At 47.4% G+C, this 24,349-nt stretch overlaps 2 protein-coding genes across 5 annotated transcripts in view; both read left to right on the forward strand.

The window, feature by feature from the left end:
- Positions 1-2,814: 2,814 nt before the first annotated feature.
- On the forward strand, positions 2,815-14,308 carry hoxb4a (homeobox B4a). Of its 2 annotated transcripts, none has more exons than XM_076023655.1 (3): positions 2,815-2,987; positions 9,669-10,219; positions 11,962-14,308. In XM_076023655.1, exons 1-3 carry the CDS (start codon positions 2,815-2,817, stop codon positions 12,252-12,254), a joined length of 1,017 nt encoding a protein of 338 aa, XP_075879770.1. In that variant the 3' UTR covers positions 12,255-14,308. The 2 variants fall into 2 exon arrangements, with proteins under 2 accessions (XP_075879770.1, XP_075879771.1); XM_076023656.1 differs by lacking the exon at positions 2,815-2,987 and adding an exon at positions 8,062-8,674 and having other exon boundaries at positions 8,714-10,219.
- hoxb3a (homeobox B3a) overlaps positions 2,863-24,349 on the forward strand; it is a 57,334-nt gene continuing 35,847 nt past the window's right edge. For 2 of the 3 annotated variants that reach the window (XM_076023647.1, XM_076023654.1), the window contains exon 1: positions 16,594-16,850. The gene's annotated coding sequence lies outside the window, so the exon portion shown is untranslated. Of the gene's footprint in view, positions 2,988-16,593; positions 16,851-24,349 lie in introns of those variants that run through there. The other variant, XM_076023650.1, reaches the window with a different exon arrangement.

Genomic DNA, 24,349 nt, shown 5'->3' on the forward strand with positions numbered 1-24,349 from the left:
TTCCTTCTCTTTGCACTACTTTTTGTTGCTGTAATTATGCAGATTTCCACAATGTGGGATTGTGACGTTCTATTCTGTTCTATACTATGAAGAGAAAATGTGTAAATTTGTGTATTTGGATTTAATTAACATTAGATTTAACCTTGAGAAATAAAACTTTTTGATTACCAGACATTAGAATACATATTAGAATATATTTATACTCTACCCGAATATTTGAAACGCCACCAGCCCATTTCACATTTATTTTGGTACATCGGTCTTTCCACTCACAGGGCCAATATGAGGGAGAGAGAGCAGAAGTCAAGTATTCACAGTATCCAAAGACATGCAGTCAAACAACCAAGCATTGACTCTAACAATTAAAAATAAAAATAAGATGGCCATTTCATTCTGAAAGCATTTACGACAAAATACTATGGTATGGATTCACAATGGGAATTTGGTTTTTAAGTTATTATAGCTCCGCTGCTACTATTCCAAACTATTTCGGAGAGACAGTCGAGCAAAGCGCAGCTCTTCCTCTCCTCCCGCCTTATCAGTCGACCCCGTCAAAAAATAGACTCTTATCTCTCTCACCATCCCCCCAAAAATACTGCTATTCTTATCTGATCTTTCTGCTCTATGATTTATGTCTGGCACTGTTTACATTGCTAAAAGAGGTGGTGGGAGGAGGGCGTGGGCGGCCCTCTTTTCTCATCTTGCTGTGTACATCTCTGTCTGCTCTGACACACAATACCCATTCAGGTTTTCTAGATACGACGTGACCTTTTACTAAACCTACGGCAACAAAAGTGACGGAGCCAAACAAATGACGAAAAATATATAAAAGTGAATGACAGAAAAACAGTCGAGGTTAAAATAAGGAGATTTTAGACGTCAGGGGTTGAGGGGTGGAAGTGGCGCAGCCTTTTGACGTCAGCACGCTAACCAGGGAGGCACTGCCCCTCCCCTGCCATGATTTCCTCTCCATATCTCCAAAAAGGTAATGGGCTAATAACGACGTTACGCGTACATTTATATTCCTCGCCGCGGGTTCATCCGGAGTTCAACGCGGCTAATTCAATTTCATGCGCGGCGCGTGCCAAGCGGTCACGTGGGTCGCGCAACGAAGGGGCATTTTTCAGTGTCGAATGGGGGACTGGAGGGAGAGAAAATAGATCACACACGTCAGCTTTTATTGTGGAGGGAGTTGGTGTTTCATTGTGGGGGGGGAAAAAATACACGAGTAAAGTTGACGCAATTGCAGCAAAGGAAACAGCAATAGCTAGCAATAGCTGCGAGTGTGGACATATGGCTGCAGCTGAATTCGATAAAAGGGAATTGAACTGAGTCGAAGCAAAACGTCAATAGATCGAGCTCCACCTGATACCTCCCCGCTGGAGCGACGCATGACACGACGAAACGAGCCGAGTCGAGTCGGAGCTGTAACACAACACATTTGTATCCGAACGAATATATATATATATATATATATAATTTGTTTTACTCTCTAACACACACAGACACGAGCGTGTCAGCGCGCGACACGGCTTTCATTTGTATTGCTACAACAAAAGGAAGGGGATCCTGGGAGAGGGGGAAAAAATCTCGCGAGGAAAGAAAGGAAGAAAAGAAAGAGATCCCACTCCTCCTTCCCTCCCTCTCCGCTCACTTCTCGGGATCATTTTTCTTCAAAGTAATGACTCCAACTCAATTTGGTATGAAGGGGGGAGAAGGTGGGGTGGTGGTGGTGGAGGGGCAAAATGACAGAAAGAGGCGAAAGAGTGAGAGAAGGGGAGTAGCGGAGAGGTGGAAATGGCAGAAAGAAAGGGTGCGGAAAAGGGGAGGTGGGGGCGTAAGTGAGGAAAAGAAGAGAAGGAGGAGGGAGGGGGTGAGCTGGGCCGAGTGCGGGGTGAACGGGAGGTCAGCGCGTCTCACCCCATATTAAAATGTTGCACCGGGGGGGCGCGGAGGAAGGGGTGTCTGTGTGTGTGTGTGACGCGCCTCGCCCGTTAAACAAAGAGTGTGCCAAAACTGGCAGATTAATTTGAAAACTTGAGTACGCGCGCGCACGCACGCACGCACGCACACATACGCTCGTTCGCTCGCAACACTTTAATGGCTTAAAGAGCCCCCACAGCCTCGCGGCGCGGCAGCCGCGCTTCTTCTCCTTTCCCCTCGAAGCCCCCCGAACCTCTCCGAACCTCCCCGAACCTCCTCGGGCTGGAACAGCCGCCGGTGAGCCCGGTGAGCTGGGGGTGTTGGGGGTTAGGAGGGGGGGTCCTCCACCACGTGACGGAGATACGAGGTTCCAGGTTTTCTTTTTTTGTTGTTGTTGTTTAAAGCGTATACAGGGCGCGTGTGTTGCGGAACGGGTAACGCGTTGTATTCGTGAATCGCCGGATTTTCAAAGATCCTCAGGGAGCGAACGATGACAGCGCGCGTCAAAAAATGCGGATACGATACGATTTTTTTTTTTTACCAGTTGTTTTTTTGCTTTTTTTTTTGACGCAGTGGTGTTTTTGCGCCCTGTTGCTGGAAACCGGATCGTCCCTTTTCCTGCGTCCCGGCATGCGTGCGTGCTCGCGTGACTGTGAAAGCCCAAAGTGTCCACGGAAATGACAGCGTGACTTTTTTTTTCTCCTCTTCCTCTCTTTAAGATGCCACGAAGAATCCCGAAGAGGTCACGAAACAAAAAAAAAAAAAAAAAAAAAAAAAACACCTGAAAAAAACCTGAAAAAACCTGTGGCGTCGGAAGAAGAGAAGGATAGAGTTGATGGCAAGTGGTGACGCGCGCACGGATGAGTCGCCTCGGCGCTGGAAGTGGCTGACATGTGCGAGAGTCGCCGCTGTTTTTTCGAGGGGGAAAGTATGAAGAAGAGAAGAAGAAGAACATGCAGAAGGAGGGGAAAAACCACGGATGGATGGATGGAGCGGATGGGATGCGACGACGACGCCGAAGAAAGAGACAGAGGGGGAGAGGCTGATCCGCGAGCTGCACACAAGTGAGTGGGACGACACGCAAAAAAAAAAAAAAAAAAAATGAAAGACGGAAGAGCGGGCTGGCTCATTTGCATATCTGCTGCGTTAGTGTGCGTGTGCGCGCGTGGTCTGTGTGTGTGTGTGGCAGGTGCCTTCGCCCATGCTGAGAGAAGAGGGGTGGTCACGTGTTGCGGGAGCTGCCGCAGACCCCCCCCCCCCCCCATCTCTCTCGCTCTCTCTCCACACACACACACACACACACACGCACACACACACACACACACACACACACACACACACTCTTACACTTCATTCTCAGCCTTCTGTTTGAGTCTGTTTGGTTTTATGCGGTTTTAATATTAATATTAATATTGTTTTGGATCATCCGTCCACTCGCATGGTGACGTTGCCTGGTTTTCTTCGCATAATTCATCATTTTTGGTACCTGTTTTATGAATTTGGTGCGGACAATTTGTTGTGCGTGTGTGTTTCAAAGTGGACTATATCGTCAGCAGAGGTTTTTAAATACGCTCTATGCCGTTTATGTGACATCTACAAAATGCAGTGTTTGCACGCATGGTGTCCGAGTACTGTTAGGTTGACTCTCCCATTTTTACAGTTTTATCTATTCACCACATAGATAGCCACTAACCCAGGGTGAACGAGAGGTCGTGGCTGGAGGGAGGTTAAAGGTCACGATGGACAACTTTCTCCCCCAAATAACCCTCTAACAATTACATTCATTTTTCTCCCACAATTTTAACTCACGCCATCAAAAAAAACGTATCAATAAAAATATAAATAAAGCGAGATTGATAAAAAAAAAAAAAAAAAAAAAAGAAATACAAAAATACAAAAATAAAAACAGGAACACGGTAGTGGACCTTGCTGCATTTTCTACTCACCAGATCACTGCAGATTCGTGTTTTTTTTTTTATTTTTTTTTTTTATCTCTGGTGTGCACGTTTGTGCAAGCATATTACGCTAGCTCGTGGTTCGGGCTGTTTGTGTTCCTGCGCTCGATTGCAAACGTGCCGTTTCCTTGATTATGCGTTACAGCGAGCGGAATAAAAATGTTGCTGATCTGCGGGGAGCGCTTGTTTCTTCACAAGAGGTGGTGCTGGAACATTAACTCACTGCACCGACCCCAACCTGTGTTTATCAACATCTTCAAATATGCAAGCTAATTAAGACATGTAAAAAAAACAAACAAAAGGAAATTAGCACAGCGATGTGTTTTGCTTTGCTTTGATTGATATAATTAGCTTGCTACGTTTTATTAGTTGATTTACGAGCCTGTACTTTATTAAACAACGTTTTTTGTAGTCGAACTTGCGTTCGCACTCGATCTGAAGGGAACAAATCTGCGGATGTTAAAGGCGGCGAGTGCTGCAGCTGGATAACATTTCACTAAACCCCGACGGCTGTCATGTACTGGCTCCCCTGCTGCTTATATTTCCAGATATGACGTGTTGCGCGGTAGCCTGCTGTTGGAATTAATTTAGTTTAATAGTTTTTACCCGAGCTAAGGACATCGCTGCCGACTGATGCGTGCCACATGCGCAGGGCGACGTCAGGCCTCAGCGGCGCTTCATTTGTTTTGTTTTTTCTCTTTCTCTGCGTCGCCGCGACGCTTTGCATGACAATAACCGAGGGAATAGAGCGCGATGTATTTTTCAAGTCGCACAAAGGGGCCAAATCCGCATTTTTCATCGCGTCGTCGCCTCGCCTTTTCCCCCCCCCAGCCTCCGTGATATTTCAGAGCACTGACAAGTCCGGCCGCCGCACATAAAGAGGCCGTTCAAGCCTCTTTTATGCGTATTTTACCACTGCATACCACTGACAAAAAACATTTGATTTTAGTCAAATAAAAAAACCTAAGATTTTTTTATTCCAAATTTCTAGTCATTAGTTTTATTTTGTTCGTTTTTTCCCCCCCAATCTATTTTATAATGAAATGGTGCCTTACCTCCGTGCACAAAAAAAACAACCAGTTTTAGTCATTTAATCCGAGTTCGGAGGAGGAGATCTGCTCTTTTCTGCTTCCTGCAGCTTTGCCTACAACACCTCGGTTTGCTGAGCGGCTGATGGCTCTGCAAACTGGACGAGGCTGGGAAAATTGCGAAAACACTTAAAAGTTATTTATTCACTCCGGCTAACTTCCGCTCGGAAAGTTTGATTGCTTTTTATTTCACCCATTGCACCCCACCCCCCATGTTTGTGTTGGACAGAACAGACTGGCAATAAAACGCTGTGTTTTAATTTTATTTATTTTTTAAAAATCTGCTTTGACATCTTCCTTCCACTGCATCACAACACGATTATGTTTCTCGGAGGCGAAACGCGGCGAGGGTATTTTCCCAACGCTGTCTGCAGCCTTCAAGTTCAGCGCGAGCGTGTTTGTGTGTAAACAGGACGGTCTGGTTTTTCGAGACACGCAGGCATGAAGCTAGTGAAGTGAAGTGGTCCCTCGCCTCTTGTCAGCAGCACGATTTATACCATTTGCCGAAATCAAGTCGACTCCAAAAAAAAAATAAAAAAATGAAGGATGCCGTTTTCAAAAAAAGCGCTTCTCAGCACAGCAGACACTTAAAGAGTGCGGCTCCATTAGAGAGGCTTTACTTTATTTGTTTTATATTAGATTACACCATGTCTGGGGCTTCTAAATCTATTTGGCGAGTGTCCCTAATGCATCTGACTTGGTGGAGTTTTTTTTTTTTTTTTTTGGGGGGGGGGGGGGGGGGGTTGTTTTTTTTTGTTGTTGGGTTTGCACATTGACCTCTACCTGGAGTCGCACACAATGGGCTCCCGACGGACTGAGTAGCTGCTGCTGACAAACTTGACAGAGGGAAGGGAAGGGAAGGGAAGGGGAAGTGCGGCAGTCAGACTCAACACACCTTGATCGATACCTGTGATGACCCGCAGCGGAGCGGGAGGTCAAGGTGACAGAAACACGCCCACACCTGCGGTGAGACGATAGAAGACTACAAGACAACTTTAAAGTCTTGCAGGGTGAGCAAAGGGAAACGCAGAGAATCGAGAGTACAAGTAATAAAGAATAAAACGCGAATGTGAATGCGTCAGATTATACGCAGGTGCGGGATTGTGTCTCTCAAGACCGCGTCGCTCTGCTTTTATTGTCCAGTCCGGTGATGTATGGGCAACTTTTAGAGGAAGCAGCACTATCGCCTGCAGCACGCAGGGAGTGTCGGTGTCACAAAATCAATGTGGGAGCAGCACGGGAGAAGATGGAAATTACACGGAGCGGTACACCTGAGAGCATCGTGGAATCATATCAAAGCAGCACTCAGTATCAAAAGAGAGAAACCGGAATTAACTGCAGATTTAATGCTTTGGGTTGTTTAAAAAAGAAGGCATGATGTATGTAAACATACTATTAACACATAATATTTCATTGTCATTCAATTATATTTTGTCAAGGAATTAAGAAAACTATAGTGACTATAGATGGTGAGATAGATAGAATAGTTGTGTGTGTGTCTCTGTGTGTCTGTGTCATCACATTACTTCTTAATTCAGTTAAATCGGGAGTTTTGGAGGCAGGCTACAAGTCATTTACCATAGTGAAGGGACACTCATTCATTTATTCATTGGTCCATCTATTCTTCAGTCAGACCAGTCAGAACATTTTTTAAATAGGACGGGTTTCCCTGGCCAGGCAATTTGTCTTTGATTTCATTTAATCGAGTTCATTCTGCTCGAACGGTCCAGGTTTGGAGCTGCCAAAGGTCTGTCCCACCTTTTTATTTTTTAATTTTTTGAGCCTCTCTTTTTTTTTTTTTTTTTTTTTTTTTTAAGGGTAATTACTTTTAACTTAAACTTCTTTTATTTTTATGCTGTGAAAAAGTAAACTTTGTTCCTAAATAGAGAAACAACAGACTATTTGGCAAAAGGGATATTAAAATAAAAGCGGAGGCCTGGTCTTCACCACTGAGCTAAAGAGTGTGGATTGAAAATAATAATAGTAATACCTATAGTCATATTAATAATAAGCTAACATTAAAATAAATACATTTCGTATCCAAATAACAGTAAATAAACAATAAATAATCAAATAAAAATCATTGAAAAAAATACCAAAGAAAAGTTTTTTTTTTCCACTTTAGTTAAATGTATTTTCCATTATTAGTTCGAATGAAGGTGCAAGCACAGACTCTTACACGGTTTTGTCCACATTTGTCACGTATTCTTTATTTATTTATTCATAATATGTACTTTAATCTAATATAACTATTTTTAGAAAAACAATAGAAAATGTTTACACCCCCGCTTTCAACCCCCCTTGCCATTTGCACTGCGGTTGCCCTTGACTTACAGGAAGTGTCAAGGCATTATAACTTCATTTCCCGGAAGTCCCACCAGCGGCGTCGGGGTGAGGGGGTCAGAAACTGTACAGATGGATGGAAATATTCCAGTGTGGCTGCGACACGGGGAGTTTATGAAAGCAATAAAAACAACAAAAATCTATCGACGGTGCAACCGCGCGCCTCCAGAGAACCACTGTCTTCTATATCTACCCTGTAGATCCGGATTTGTGTAACGATCATTCAAATAATCACAAATTCGCTTCTAGGGGAGTATATAGTTGATTTATACACGACGGCAGCGATGGATCCAAGGCCTTCTGTCGCTATTTAGGAGAACCGGCCAACTCACGGCGGTGATTAAAGCTTCACAATAATAAATCTTTTTTTTTTTTTTTTTTTTTTTGAGAAAAGGTTTTTTGTTTAAATACGGCAAATCTCGCCTATATTTGGACGACTTCGAATGAGAGGTTACGCGATCCAGCAGCGTAAAATATTCGAAAAACCGCGCTGCGGTCACCTCGCCACCAAAGTGAAGAAAATGAATCACATTTTTCCACACTTATTTAGTTTTTTTTTTTTCGATAACCCGAGCCACGTCAGAGGCGGTTTAAAAGGCCAACTGGAGTCTTTTATTTATTATTCGTCTGGTTGAAAAATGACGCGGTTGACTCCGGTGTTCATCCGAGGAGCATATTGGAGGTGTGTGTGTGTGTGTGTGTGTGTGTGTGTGTGTGTGTGTGTGTGTGTGTGTGTGTGTGCGCGCGTTGGGGGGGTCGATTTATAGACGGTCAATTTTCTGGAAACAAAGGGCTCAGATATCTCTATCATCCTGGCTGGGAGTGTCGGCGTGCGAGTGCACAGCTTTATAATGGCGAAAGGGAGGGTGACGAAACTGTGCTTAAGCGACGGCGCTTTTGTTCAAAAGGTGAAATTATTGGATAATCTTGCAAAGATTGTGGCGAGAGGTGCACTTTTCCCCGAGTGCTTCCTGTCGTAAACACTGTGCTAATGCAAGTTGGAATTATTGTTGTGATTTTTACGTCTGTTCATACGAGAAAAGATCGAAGTTGAAACGGCGCTGGTGTGTTGAACTTTGGAAAATAACGAAAAAGCTTTGCAAAAATATACGTGTGAACAGCTCACCGTGTTTATTTCGTTTCGCGGAGGAAGACAACAGGATTGTGTGCGTGTTTACTGTAAATTGAGGTGATTGACTGTGGGGGAGGGAAAAAAAAGCAGAGGCATAATAATTTCGAGAGGTTATATGGATTTCCTGTGCAGGTGATGTTAATATCGGAAAACAGGAGGGGGGGAAATAAATCCCATTGCTTCCTGCCATGGAGCGAAGGCGAGCCTGGAGACTGAATTATCATGCACGGAGAGTTAAATGCACGGAGAGAGAGAGAGAGAGAGAGAGAGAGAGAGAGAGAGAGAAAAAAACATGGTGTCTGATTGAGCAACACGGTTTAACCACTCCAAAAAAAGAGAAACGAACGGCGCTGCGTGCGTGTATACGCGCGGTGCTCTGGGTTCCTAATGCAAAAGATCGGCCGGTGATTTAGGAGGCCGTGCAACCTGAATTAGTTGATGAATTTTCTATCGATCCTAAACAAGGCAGATTTATCTCTGCCACGGTGCTGCTGCTGCTGGGTGGCGGTGCAGCAGTTTAAAGGCAGGCCGCACTCTCCACACTCTTCACTCCCCGTCATTAGCGACTTAAAAAGAAACACATCAGGGGGGGAGGAAAGAAAAGAAAGCAAGAATAAAAGGGGGATTTTTTTTTTTTGGGCGACACACACCCAGATGTACACAGAGGGCGGTGCAGGCGCCACTTTAAATCCCCTCCAGCGCTCTCTCTCTTTATTTTTTCCCCCCTTCTGCTGTTGCTGTTTTCACTTTATTATTATTTTGGAAGTTCCATTGCATGGAGGAGGAGGGGCGGGCTCGTCATCCACACTGTACGTTCCTTCACTGGCTGTGCGGAATGCATTCGGAGCTTGTCACGCGGCGCTTTTTCTTGTTGTTGTTGTTGTTGTTGTGATGGGTGCCAGTCAAGTGTTTTGTGTATGTGTGTGTGTGTGTGGGCGGGGTTGCGCAGAGCAGAGCGGACAGTATTGTAGCGCCGCGAACGAACGCCCATTAAAAAACTGAGGCCGTGCGGTGACGCGCGTGCTCGGGGTAGGGGGGCCCGCGCACTCGCCTAATCCCATTTCCTTATCCGGGGTCCGCGGCGGAGGCGCGCCATTGGTCCGGCCGCCGTCACGTGCTCGCTCAACTTTGTTCACTTGACAGAAAAGTAGGAGGGTTTAACGGAACAGGAATAAGCGAAGAGTAAAGGGATGAGATATAAATTTTAGTTATATATTTTCCGACTAGGTGCGATTCCGCCCCCCCACAAAAAAGCGGGGAATTGATGGCCATGAGCTCCTATTTGATCAACTCCAACTATGTGGACCCGAAGTTCCCACCGTGCGAGGAGTACTCACACAGCGACTATCTGCCCAGCCACTCTCCGGACTATTACGGCTCCCAGCGGCAGGAGCCCGCTGCCTTCCAGCCGGACTCTCTCTACAACCACCACCACCACCACCACCATCATCACCAACACCAGCAGCGGCAGCAGCAGCAGCAGCAGCGATCCGAACCGCCGTACACGCCGTGCCAGGGCGGCGGGCAGCCCGCCTCGGTGGTGATGTCCCCTCGGGGTCACGTCATACCGCCGTCCGGGCTCCAGAGCGCCGCCGTCGCGGAGCAGAGTCACCGATGCGACTCGGTGACACCCAGCCCGCCTCCTCCGCCTCCTCCGCCGCCTCCTCCACCCGCCTCTTGCGGCCAAACGCCCCACAACCAAGGCGCGTCGTCGCCGGGCGGCGGCCGCAAGGACCCCGTCGTGTACCCGTGGATGAAGAAAGTCCACGTAAACATCGGTAAGTGGCCGCGGTCGCCATATCAACTCTCCGCTATACCTCCGTTGCGCCCCTTTGTGCAGCGCGCCGTGCAACACGCGTGCACCCAGTTTGAGGTGTCCGCCCGCCGTCAGAATCTACGGCTTCCCCCCCCCACCTCCCTGCCGTTTCCCCCCCCCGCCCTCTCTCTCTCTCTTAGAAGTAGTGCAGAGTAGCCGTTGGGTCAAGATTTACGAGCGACTGTTTGCAGGGGCCAATATAATTACACCCTCCATAAATTTTTATTACACCTCTTCGCCGAGGTGCCGCCTTTTGAGCTCCTATCTCGGGCTCATCTTGCTCTAATTCCTCCGCCTTATGACAACTCCAGCCGAGCCCATAAGTTAGCTTTTATGCTCCGGTAATTTGATTTTAAGTGGTCGTGCTTGTATAAACGGTGTACTTTACTTTGTCGAGTCCCCCAACCACCTCGTACCAGAGGAGGGAAAGTTTTATGGCAGCTGGAATGTTCATGTTTATGAAGGCGGCCGTAAAACACTAATGTAAAAAGAAAAGACAAGGGGGAAAAAACCCGAGCAGCGTCGAGCTCGTGTACTCGGCTCCTCCGCTTTTTGCGTGAGCGAGCTTTTGCCGCTTGCTCGCTTACGCACACTCGCCTTTTAATAAAATAAAAGACGACACCGTCTTTGCAGTCGTACGTCGTCAGTTCGGGACGCTGCGAAGGGATTTTGTTCAACCATTGCCCAGTCGGCCATTCTGTGCCGCCGTGTAATATGGTGCGCACACCCCTCCCCTCCTCATCCTCCACCCTCACCGCCACCTTCCTCAATCGGTTTATTCAGAGAGGACAATGCAAACACGGCTGTCCTCGGCCCGCTGCATCTGTGCACAAGGTCAGCAATAAGGAGGAAGAGGAGGAGGAGGAGGAGGAGGAGGTGGGGGGGGGGGGGGGAGAAAAATAGAAAGACTTCGTCTCATGTCGCCGTCATTCGCTCTTCACATGTATTTTTTTTTCTTTGCGCTATAGACATTCTACATTCCAGGTCGTGCGTGCGCAAACGTGTCGGGACAGCTGCGGATTTTTTGTTTCCCCCCCCCAGCCTTTAAACGCAACGGACGCTGCTGGTCCCGCTTCGCTCCTAAATCACAACATTTGGACACCGGGGGTCAGGCCGGCTGCGCTGGGCACGATTCACATGCGCCCCCGGGGCCTAAAATGACATTTGATAAGCCATTCAGAGGAGAAGGAGAAAGAAGGAACAGGAGAAGGGGAAAATATCTTGGAAAGAAACTACAGCGTAGCGTAATAAACGGCTACAGAAGCGATTTGAATACCCCGTGATTTATTAGAAGATAATAGGAGATTCCCATCAGTGCACAGTGCTCGTTTGCTCTATATTACATTTCCCTTGCTGTCCAAGTCTTTCAAAATGCATGTTGAGGATTTTATCCCACGTGACCCTAATGTGCTATGGACGGTTATTACCAATAAGCATTTCATGTTTGTTGTGTTAGGCTACAAAGCCTCCGCATTTTACCGCTTTATTTTTTGCAGTAGCATTACGAGTAGCATTGCTTTATATTTGGCTAAATTCTGATTATTGTATTGTTATATTATCAAGATGTATCGTTAGTGGTATATTATGTTGCTATGTCGTATACATGTTATTTAGATAGGGTGTATCATACTTTGTCAAGCGGTGTGTGTGTGTGTGTGTGTGTGTGTCATACGATCCTAACGCGCACGTCTATTCCCCCCGCAGTGAGCACCAACTACACGGGCGGCGAGCCCAAGCGCTCGCGGACGGCGTACACGCGCCAGCAGGTCCTGGAGCTCGAGAAGGAGTTCCACTACAACCGCTACCTGACGCGCAGGCGCAGGGTGGAGATCGCGCACACGCTGTGCCTGTCGGAGCGCCAGATCAAGATCTGGTTCCAGAACCGGAGGATGAAGTGGAAGAAGGACCACAAGCTGCCCAACACCAAGGTCCGCTCGGGCTCCGGCACCACGAACTCGCAGGCTCTGGGCGGCGGAGGAGGCGGAGGGCAGCTATAGTGGCGGCCGCTGCTCGCTCTGAATGTCCGCAACCATCCCCTCCACCTCCTCCTTTGTCATCCCCTGATTTCCTGGACTGTGCGCCGAAGCGGCAGCAGCCACTGCTTCCAGCCACCCGAACCTGCACTTTGGACCGGAGTAACGCCTTATTTTATTTTATTATTTTACGTGTTTTTTTTTGTTTCCTTTTCTTTGCTGGGGGGGGGGGGGTTGGTTGTCACTGCAGCCGCCCCCCAAACACTACGGCCCTGATCTATGCTGATCTGATGCTACACACTATACGACATGACGTTATGAAGTGGGTAGGGGAGGGGTGGGTGGGAGATATCCCATTCATAAAAAAAAATATTAAATGAACAAAAAAAAAGTAGGCGACGACAGAGACAATTGCGGCAGCTTCCTTTCTTTCTTTTTGCTTCCGTCTCCCCCTGTCTTTCTTTCTGCTTTTTATATTTCTGCCTTTATATAGCTCTCTCTCTCTCTCGCTCTACCTCACTGTCTCTCTCCCCTCCCCGTATGATTTCTTTTTTTTTTACCCAACCGAGATTTTTTCTTCCTCTTTTTTCGCTGAAGATGGATCCTCGTTTTCATCTTTAATCATGCCAAACTCGGCTCCCATTTGTCATGTTTACTCTGCGGGTACAAAGCAAAAAAAAAAAAAAAAAGAAGAAGAAGAAAGGAGGGGGGAGTTGGTGGGGGGTTTGAACCGTGGCTCTGCCCATTATACCCCTCGCACCCTTTACCACTTCCACCCCCCTCCTCCCTCCTCCTCCTCAACCACTATACCTACCATCCTCCGCCGACCCGTCCGTCCATGCGCACACGCACGCGTTAACAAATGGAAACTCGGGTTCGAGTGCAGGAGAAGTATTCCGACGCCACGATGCACACTCGTAACACGCGCACGCTCTCACACGCGCCCCTCTCGTCCGCACATTTTGTATGGCTCCCGTAACGTCCGGCAACGCACGCGCGCTCCCTAGTTTAACCCACGGAGGCGCGCATGTAACTGACTGACGGTGGCATCTGTTTTGTTTTTTTTATGTTAAAAGACGAAATACGGCTTCTTTTTTAAAGTTAATTATAGTTATTATTTTGGGGGGGAAATTTCAGTGTTGATTGTAAAAACAAACAAAAAAATATACGTTATGCTGTTATTTCCGAGTGTGACGAGGAGCGTTTTGTTGCGGCCGTTGATTGTTTTGTGTTTTTTTATGTTTTATACAGGGAAACAGACTGACAGGGTTTTGGAAAAAAAAAAAAAAATGTTAAAGCATTTTAACGAAACAGGGTTTTATTAAGCTTCCCCAAAACACAGGACACTAATATCCCCCAAAACCAAAAACGTCGGTACAAACAGACTCATGAAAACATTTTAAAAACGCAGCACTAAACAGCGTACTACCTATTACCTCAGTTGTACTGAATATATATTTTCTTATTTTGTCAGTTCAGTAATTTTTTATTGCTCGTTTTAATGAAGTGACGGCTCTCTCAGCTTTTTTTTATGACCTTATTTGAAATTGTGTGACGAATTATTCTAATTATTATTATTACTACCTTCAGAAAAAAAGGGTTAAAGCTATTCGTTTCTTATATGTGAAAAAAATTGTGTAATTTAATTGCAAGAAAGTTCAGAAAAACAAGGAGATTTTCATTGCATGATGTCTGAATTGTGGTGTTTTATTTTTATATCCTTTTCCTTTTGTCGTCTCTCCTTTATATATTTTCCCCTCACCGCACATGAAATGCGCACGCACTTGCTTTCTCCTTTGTCCTCTCTCTGTTCTCGTCACAATGTGCCCACGAGATGATGTTTTTGTTCTTATACGTGTTTGTTTCTCATCGATGTTACTTTCTTTACATTCCAAAGAGCCGTTTCCCATCGTTGCGCACGACGACGGGAACGAATGATTTCTATTGCTGAAACACGTGTAATTTCCTTCGCTGTGTAAGTTGCTCCTGTCTGCTTTTGCCTCCTCCACTGTCTACCTACCTATCTATTATTTGTAAATAGTTAATAGAAATTTAAATAAATGGATGAAAAAAAAGAAGCCACGTTTGCAGCCTTGCTTTTATGTGCTCCTTCATGCTACGGCGGCCGTAAAGGCTCAACTGTGAAATACAATATCACATGCAAAGGACATTTTATTTTATTTTTTCATCAAATCATCCAAAGCTGGTCTCAAATGGGCTAAAAAAAAAACCAACAAAAAACCCCTCCTGTTTTCCCCCGATGAGGTTTAACGGTATTTAAAGCACGCGCTCGTACGTTCACACACACACACACACACACACACACACACACACACACACACACACGATTGCAGAAAAATAATTCCATTTAATTTGACTGTTGCTTTTGCCTACAGACGGTGGCGGCGACCCGTCTGGAGGAATCAGCAGCCGCCGCGATGATTAATCTGCTGCGGCCCTGAGTGATCTTGGTACATTACGTCCCGTAATCTCGTTTTAAATCACAAACCGTCCCTCCGTTTCACTCTCCTTCTCCCGTTAATTTAACGGCTGCTCGGACGCGCTCCGTCACAGAGCACGGGACGACCCGCAGCCCCTCCCCCCCCTCCTCCTTCTCCTCCTAAGGTCCTACAGAAAGAAAGAAAGAGAAAAAACACATTTAATAGTTTTTCACTTCGTGGTCCTTTAATGCTTTAATGACTAATTTTTTTTTTGTTGCACGCCTTCTTTTCTCTCCCTATCGCTGTTTCGCGCACCGGTGTTGAGAAGCGCATGTGTGTGTGTGTGTGTGTGTGTGTGTGTGTGTGTGTGTGTGTGTTTTATTTCTCCCCCCTCCTTTCTATATATATTACCAAAAAAAGGGAGCAGGCCGGGCTCCATAGCTCAAACCCTGACAACCAAATAGATAATCAACAAGACGAATGGCTTCTTTTGTAAGGCGCGGCTCCCGTATTAATTTTCATTTTCTTTTTCTTAGAGCAGGTATCGAAAAATATAGAGCAGGGAGGTGCGCGGCGGGGCGCGAGAAAATAGCATTTCTCCCGATGAACTTTAAGCAAAAAAAAAAAAAAAGAAGAAAAAAAAAGTGTGCCCTCCCAAATTGGGGCCGCTCGTATTGCTCGGCCCGGGGAAGATTCCCTATTACTTGTTGGTTGATTTCTCCCTGGGCCTCTTGCCACGGAGGCTCCCTCTGCCCATTTATCTGTTTTCTTCCTGTTTATGAAAGCCTCTCCTCCACCCCCCCCGACCCCCCTCTCCTCCTCCTCCGCCTGCGCTTAAACCGCCCTGCTATTAAATCGCAGACCCACATGTGTTGAAACACGCACGGCGAGCCAGAAATGGGAAGACAAATGAAATGCATGGAGACTCGCGTCCGGGCTTGTAATTCTCGCATTTAAAACAAAACAAAAAAAACAAAAAAAACCCGCTGGCATAAACGTTGCAAACATACTGCATTTGTTGCTACCGTCTTAAAATTAAGAACTCGTTGTTCGCCCAATTGCTCAAAACGCGCCACATACACTCGCTCTGTAGGTTCTTCCTCCTCTGTGGTGAATTCTATAAGGTTTAATACCACCACTACCGACTATACACACGCGCACGCCCTCGGGGATGGTGGTGGTGGTGCACCTCTTCCTCACATAAGATAATATTCGTGTCCGAATGCCGTGTAATTTTCTTTTTCTATATTGGAGAATCCGAGCGCGCGCGCGCACACACACACACACACTAATGTGGCTTAACAATAACCCCTGCAGCCCCCCTGAGTGTTCGCAGAGTCCAGGTTGAAATAAATGAATTTTACGCGAGGGGTGACACGGCGCGCGCACAATAAAACCCAAAGAAGAATCCTTATATATTTTTTCCCTCTCCTCCCCTTCAAGCCCCTCTTTCTTTATCAAAGAGGCCTTCTGCCGTCTCTGTGAATGTGAACAGATTCCCCCCCCCCTTTCTCTTCTTCCAAGAAGATGCCCCCCACCCCTCTGCTAACACACACACACACACACACACACACACACACACACACACACCCGCATGACTTTTCTGGACGGGACAAGAAGCGGCCCAAGAAAAATGCGAGAATTATGCAAGAAAAAAAATCATTAATCACTTCTTGGGGTTCTTCTTTTAAACACTTCTTCTTCTCCTTCTCCTCTTTCTCTATTGTCACCCGGCAGCCACACACAAGACCCCTTCTGCTACAAGACAAGAGGGAGGGGGGGGGGGGGCGAAGGAGCACGCAAGCGGGCAAGAGGAGGGAAGAAGAAGAAGAAGACGTCTTGGTAGACACTTGGAAGACCCCCCCCCCCCGTTTCTCACACACACACACACACACACACACACACACACACACACACACACACACACAAGTATACACATATACATCCACCTCACCCCTCCCTCCCCACCCATCAGCAAGCTATTTTTTTTTTTAACACGCCACAAGTATCCGACCATTAGAGGAAGAAGAAAAAAAAGTTTTTTCTTCCTCTTCGGGAAGTGGGAAAAGGCTTCCAGAGGGAAAATGAATGCAGCAGCAAAGCAGTCCAGGGAGCCACGACGATGACGACGACAAGCACGAGGATGGCCCAGAGGTCGCGAGAAGCGGCAGCTTCCGAGGTAAGAGGCCCGTGAGTTTGTGCTGTGTTGCGTTTTTACTTCTATCTTTAACCCCTTCTCATTCATCTCTTCATCTTCTCCTACTTCTCCTTGATGCTTGGCGCGCGTGGCGCTTTTATGGTTTTATTGCCCCCCTGCGCATTTGCTGAGGTCAGGCCGGTGGGCTTTGATTTCAAGCTGCCGGGGGACTTTTGGTTTGTTTGCGTGCGAGGCTGTTACTAACAGTGACGGGGCCTGCGGGGTTGTTGTTTTTTTTGTGGAGTTTGCGCATCTGCGTCGGTGTCACTTCAGCGAGTGTCTGCTATGCTCGCGAGGCCTCGAGCATCTGTTGTGTTTTGTGTGTGTTTTTTTTACGCGCAGTATTTTTAGGTTTTAGCTTGTGTACCAATACAAATACGTCTTATTGATATTATTATATATTTTTAAAACATATATATATATAATTTCTGAAGGTCTGCTGGAGAATCTAATCTGTAAACGCCATTAGGCATAAGGATTAGCAATTTGACGCGCACGCACCCGGGCCTATTACTCCACGAATATTCTCTGCCCTAATGAATGAACGAGGGAGTGACCCACGTGAATCATTTCTGCTCCACCCGCAGCTTATTATGTATGTTGTCTTGGCTGTGGGCTTCTGCGGTTATAAAGTGTTGCTGCGGCAAAGGCCTACGTTACTTATTTATTTATTTATTTTTAATGAGACGGGGTAATGCGTATACGCGCGCGTTCTTGCTTTGTCGGCCAGGTGCAAAGAGGCTATGCGGAGACGGCAGGAGTATGAATAATACTGCGCGCTATACTGGAGCGATGCAGGAGGAAGCGGCGTTGGAGGAGGATGATGAGGGAGAAAAATTAAAAGCAGTTGGAGGAGCGCAGGCTGGCTGGCTGGCTGGCTGGTTGGTTGGTTAATGGATGTCCTCGCACGCTGCGCTCCGAAAACAATTTGGCCGGAAAACAAACGATCGACGCGGCGTTTTTTTTTCTTTCCCCCCCCCCTTCGTCTTCCTCAAATGAACAACTGCGAACGATCGCCGGCGATTGTGAGCCACTCAGGGGCCGCCGGTGATCCGCTGAGCCGGGACGCGGCCTCGGGACGCGCACTCACTTCTGTGTGAACCCTTGAAGAAATCAATCCGGCAGCGATTAAAATTGAAAAAAAAAAAACAAAAAAAAAAACAGCGGTTCTGGTTTTTAAAAGGAGCTCCGGCGGTGATGCGTGAAAATAAGAAGCGAGCGAGGGGCAGAAAATGAAGGCGGTATTGAAGGGGAGGCAGAGCGGCAGGAGAAGCTAATCGATGGGCAGCACTGCGCTGCGGCCGCAGAGGGTTCAACCAGGGGACACAGGCTTTTTTCTTTTCCCCTGACCGATGAGGTCCACTGACTCTGAAGCCAGAGGCTGACCCGTGCCCCCCCCTCCACTCCCTACCACCAGCACTCATACCCCCCCACCCCCACCCCCGCACCCCCCTTGACCTCGCAGTGCTGCCGGACTCTCCTCCGCCCGCTCCCCTCACTCAGACATTCCCAGACCTCCGGGGCCCCCCCGGGCCACTTAGTCATAACAGGCCCGAGTTTGGGGCACTGTAACCCGGGGGCACGGCGCTGATATCTCCGCTCCCACCAGCGAGGCAGACAGCTAGACAGACAGGCAAGTTAACCACCTGGGCGGCAGCAGGGGAGGTCAGCTGCAGGCCAGTGCAGTCTGAGGTGGGGATTGATGGTCGCTGTGCTGAGACTGGACTGAAGTGTGTGTGTGTGTGTGGGTGTGTGGGTGTAGTGGCGGAGAGGGGGGGCATGTTCACAAACTTCACTTAAAACAATATTCTTCCCCCTGATTCGTGATGGATTCCCTCCTCATGTCAGAGTTCTGATGCAAAAATTAACTTTAGCCATCAACAATTCAATTGTGAACGAGTGGATTTTTGTCATAAGTGTCTTTGCCTGTTAAAATGAAAATGAGAAAAGCACATCCACGTCCTCTTTACTCGCTCCACTTTGCAGAAAGTGCATGCAATCTAGAAACCAGCCCTTTCTGTCTTCGCTTGATAGTTAACATGTGAGATGATCCAATGGAAGTTTAAGGTTGTTTTTTTTTTTACTCATTTCCATCTTGAACAGTGTGGTTGAATCCACTCTCAACTTAAAAAAAAAAAAACTGTAGTAAAACATACAAACAAAATATAATCACTATCAACTCTTTACAGTATTGCCATATAATTCAAATGTCACGTAGGCGAACCACTGTACAAACATTGCACAACTCCACATGGCAACTAGCAAACTAGGTACTTGGCAAACTATGATTAGCAATTCTGTAAAAGGAATCAAAACTCTATTAAACATGCACTCCGCCATCAAGCTAACACCGTTAGATAACAAATAAGCGCGTCAGTATCTATACTATACTATATACCTATGTCACAGATATATAGTCTCCAAATATTGCCACGAACAAGATGCTGAACTGCACACACGGTCTCCAGTCTGTCACAACTAAAATGGAATGTTAGATGGAGTGCTAAAAACGGAAAGCTCCAAGCTACAATCTAGCTAGCATTAGATTTAGCAGGAAGTTAAAAAAAAAAAAAGTTCCGATGCAGGCTGTAAACAGAGAGCTAAACACAAGACTTTTCTGTAGTTTTAGGAGTTATTTTATAGACATTAGGCAAGGCCAAATATTATATAATAAAGGACTTTAAATACATGAAAAAAATGCTCTGATGCAGGCTGTAAACAGAGGGCTAAACACAAGATTTTTCTGTAGTTTTAGGAGTTATTTTATAGTCATCATGCAAGGCTGACTTTAAATACATGAAAAAATGTTACTAGATCTGAAATGGTCAGCCAGGCCTCTCTGCCAGGCTGGAAGTGAGGGGCCTGTGTATATCTAGTGATGGACGCGTTGGACAGACTGGGGCCTCAGTGTAAGCAGAGCCTGAAATCCTCCTAAACTGCCCGAGCATGTTTACACGCTGCGTTCAATGGAGGCTTACAGGGGATTGTTTCACGGTTTTCATTACAAGGGGGCCGATTCACAGCCGCCAGTATGCAGATGCAATACAACACTCCTAGTTTTACTGTAAGAGGGATTACGTGCAATTTAGCGAGCTGCCGCCAACCATTATTCGCTGGCACACCGGCCGGCGCTCGTTTTTCAGCCCGGTAATCCGACCTGCGTGTGCGTGTGTGTGTGTGTGTGTGTGTGTGTGCGTGTGTGTGTGTATGTTGCCTGGTTTTGCAGCGCTGATCGCTCAAACGCACCGTGGCATAAGCGGCGGCGGCAGTGGGGGGAAGCTTTTGATCATTTTTGATTTAACCTTCACCACAATGAACACGTTGTGCATGTACACCATTGTGTTGTTTGTGTAACCACGAGATTGAACGCTTAGCGCGGTGCCCGCCGTCGTTTGCATCCTGCGTGACACACGCGAGACACGTGTAAGCGATCCCCTCCCGCCCGCCCCCAATGGCCCCTCCGTCCCGCCTTGCACTCGGCGATGGTGGCTTCCTCATTTTTTAATTTTCGGGCGTTGAAACGTGGCTGTCAGCGTCGCTTTGAAGCTGCGTCGGCGCCGAAGGGGAGGCGGGGCGGCCTCTCAAAACAAGACGTCGTGCTCGTGCAGCAGGGCTATCTCGTATCTCCAGAGCGACCGAACCGCTGGGATCTATTTGTTGTCTTAGTGGCGGGAGACAGAGCGGCGTGGCGTATTTACACTTTACGGTCGACGCGCTGAGCCACGCGGCTGTCTCGCCGCTAGCTAGGTTTTTTTTTTTTTTTTACAGGTTGTCTCCCCCTCCCCCTCCCCCTCCTACCCCCCCAACCCCAACCCTTCCCAGCTGCTCCACTAGCAGTTCAACGTTCCTTCAATTTCGGTTACGTATTAATTATCTGACGGTGAGAGCTACAGTAGGACAACCGGTTTCAATGTCTAACCAGCAGCCAAGGAGACGAAAGGTCAGAGGTTGCGTCACCTCGGGGGGGGGTTCACCGCATCTGTTATGCAAATGTGATACCTGAGATTGGGCATTCGGACGGCAGACGGGAGCCGAGAGCGGAGCGGATCTGTTCAGCGTTCCGCTCTGTCAATATCTTCGTGGTATCGCTGTGCCAAATGTTTCAAGATTCAATGAAACAAAACCGCCGCGACTGTTTTTAATCGTGGCTACATCTGCGAGCCGGCGTTCGAGGGAGCAACGAGTCTGGTGCCAACAATAAGTCAACGATTAATCCAGTCGATGAAGAGAAGAAAAGCAGCTTTCTCCACGAGAACACCGTGGCAGTGCCTTGAAGGCAGTCGGGAGATCCAGACGTCTACTTTACACTTGGGGAGGGCGGGGGGTGGGGGGTGGGGGGGGTAGTGTGTCTTTGGGTTTTGGTATTTGTAGATAGGGTGCAGTGCAGCACCAGGGCATTTCCAAGACATCTTAGCGTTTCATCACAGGGCTCTCGCAATCGGTCGAAGAATTGAATCATAACTTGCAAAGAATAACTTAACATAACAGTCAGTTTTCAGCCATTTTGCACCACGTGGCCCCCTGTAGGCAGGGAGGTATCACTGCAGGAGTTCGGTCAGGGTGTTTTTCTGGTTGACCTGAGATTACAAAGAAAACACAAAACATGTCCTCTACAAAATGGAGAGATGGTAAAGATAGCGACAAGGGGTTTGAAAGGTTCAGTGTGTAGGATTCAGTAGCATGAAAAGGTGAGAGAGAAACAATTGGAAGCAATGTCAAATTAAACTCTAGCCTTATATGTCGCTGGTCTTACCTCCGCTGTAATATAAACACCCTCAGATAATAAAAATGTAACAATTATTATATTTAGCAACTTATGACTTCTTTCTTTTTTTGACTTCATCATCTTAAAACCACACATGTTCTGTCCCATTCCACGCCAATGACATCCTTTGGAAGTTACAAACTGGGCCTTTAAACACGACCGTCAGAGTATTGCATCAGCTGAAATGAAACCAGTAATTCTAAACTGAAAATCTGAAGCAAAATATTGGCAGATTAGTGGTTGTAGTGCAGGAAACACACTGGGAAGGAAAGTTGGCTCGGGCTGCCGTAGCGAAGCAGCAAAACAATACGTCTTTCCCTCTTATGAAATTTGGAACGGTAGATGAATAAAGGCAAAGTGAAAGCCCGAGCTGTAGTGCTGCATAATGGGCTGCTGTGCATTAATAAAAGGGGTGGCGCAGCTCGCAGCGCATAAGAGGATGAAAACCGCGTCGCTGAGAGCGCATTCGAATGCGCTTGGAGGGCGGCGGCACAACGCACTTTGGTGAAAAATGCTGCATTCAGGTGATGTGATATTACAGGGCTCCCTATTACATAAATATATGTCAGGGTGCATACCGAGGGAAATGAGAACATTACTCCGGCGCCATCATAATGCGGCGGCGGAACACTTCTTTTCTTTTTTAAGTTTCTCAGCGTGACAAAAAAAAGAAAGAGAAAAGGAAAAGCTTGAATGGAGAGAGAATCTAATTTCTGAATTCACGCGGGTTCATTAAAAACCCCGTGGTGAAATTAAACGTCCTGCCGCTGCACAAACGCCCGCCCAGATCTAATTCTGCGATTTCTGCTCCTCTTGCATATTGATCTGGCTTTTTCTGGCATTTTCTGCACGCTTTTTATTGCTGCTCTCCGCACTCCCCCCCCCCTCCCCCCCCACCTTGTTGAAGAGGTGGAGGCTCGCCTGCCCGCCTGTAATCTCAGCGGGATTAGCACTTAAATAACTGTTAAGTAAAAGCAGCCAGAAAGAGGGGAGGGGGGGGGGGGGCTGTCCATGCAGATGTGAGCCATCTTTCTCTCTCTCTCTGACCTGTGGTTTACACAGAGGAGGCTTCCACTGTGCTGTCATTGTTAATGTTTGGAGGCATTGGTTCATCAGCTGGTGGAGCCTGGCCGCTTTAATATAGGCACCAAATATGTATATCTGCCTGGTGTGTGTGTGTGTGTGTGTGTGTGTGTGTGTGTGTGTGTGTGCGTGCTTGTGCGTGTGCCCGTGAGGCTGGCACGGGATGCAGAACTCTTTTCTGTCTGTCTGTCTGGCAAAGTGGTGAGCCTCGTGGTGCTTTGCTAATTGCCAGACAAATCGCTCGTACCCCCCCCCACCACCACCCCCACCCCCCCGCCAAACACACACACCCTTTCCTCTCGCGGCCGCGTTTCTGCCCAGAGAAAATTTATTATTCCGGAGAGCGCGAGGAAGGGGCAGAGGAGGTCACGGTGGAGGCGCGCGGGCTGCGGGAGGAGGTCGTCACGAGAGATATATGGCTGCCAGGCTGGCTGCCGGCCGCCGCGCGCGCGCGTGTACGCACACGCAGAGGGCCATTTAAGCGTGGACGTGCGTCGAGTGTAGAAAAGCGCGTTTGCGACGTGTGCGTATACGCGCCGTTTGTTTTCGCACGAGCGGCCCGTTTTCCGGCGATGTGGTCGCGAGACGTTGGCCGTAAAGTTTTTCATACGCATTAAATCAGCGCGTTTAATACAGACGAGGCTACTTTGTTTGTAAAGTGGAAAACCTTTTTCTTCTTCTTCTTTTTTTTTTTTTTTTTTTTTTTTACAAATTAAGGGACTATTTTGTTGGGCGACACGGTGGCGCAGTGACTCACTGCAAGAAGGTCGAGGGTTCGATTCCCAGGCCTGGGACCTTTCTGTGTGGAGTTTGCATGTTCTCCCGTGTCTGCGTGGGTTCTCTCCGGCTTCCTCACACAGTCCAAAAACATACACGTGAGGTCAATTGGAAACTCCACATTGCCCCATAGGTGTGTATGTGAGTGCTTATGGTTGTTTGTCTTTCTACGTGGCCCTGTGATGAACTGGCCAGCACTTGTCCAGGGTGTCACCCTGCCTTCGCCCTAAGACAGCTGGGAGAGGCTCCAGCAGAACCCCGTGACCCTCAGTGCTGGAAGAAGCGGGTATTGGAAATGGATGGATGGATGGATTGAAGGAATATATTGTTGTCAGCCGATACCCCATCATCACATCAATAACCTACAAAACCTACAAACGAATGCGATCATCATTATATTCATCTTTCGAATCCCCCCACTACGATAAATAGGGCGGAGGCTGTGCATGGACCCTCTCCGCTGTTTGGACGCCCGGGTGTCGCACCTGCTAAACGGAGACACGACGGTCTCGCCGGTTGTTCGCTCGCTCATATCCGTATTGGAGGTGAATGATAAATAGGGCCTCCGCGGCCTGTGTGACTAATGGCGGAGGATTAGGCTGCCGCGGCGAGCGTATTGATACTGCAACAAAAGCCCTTCTGACCCCCATCTGCCTTTCACTCATCAATACCCAACTGGCTGCGACGACTCTGATCTGTAAGGACGAGCAAAAAAAATAGTCACGTGACTATGCAATCGCTAAACGACGAGGAACATTTCCCCCCCAACAACGAAAAATACCCTCGCTTCATTGCTTCAGGAAGGCCAACGGAACGTTTTGCATTTCTACATTTGATTAATAAGAAGCAAATCAAA

The sequence above is a fragment of the Nelusetta ayraudi genome, unplaced genomic scaffold (assembly GCF_046127955.1).
Source record: "Nelusetta ayraudi isolate G7.1 ecotype Tasmania unplaced genomic scaffold, CSIRO-AGI_Nayr_v1 ptg000016l, whole genome shotgun sequence".
Lineage (NCBI taxonomy): Eukaryota > Metazoa > Chordata > Actinopteri > Tetraodontiformes > Monacanthidae > Nelusetta > Nelusetta ayraudi.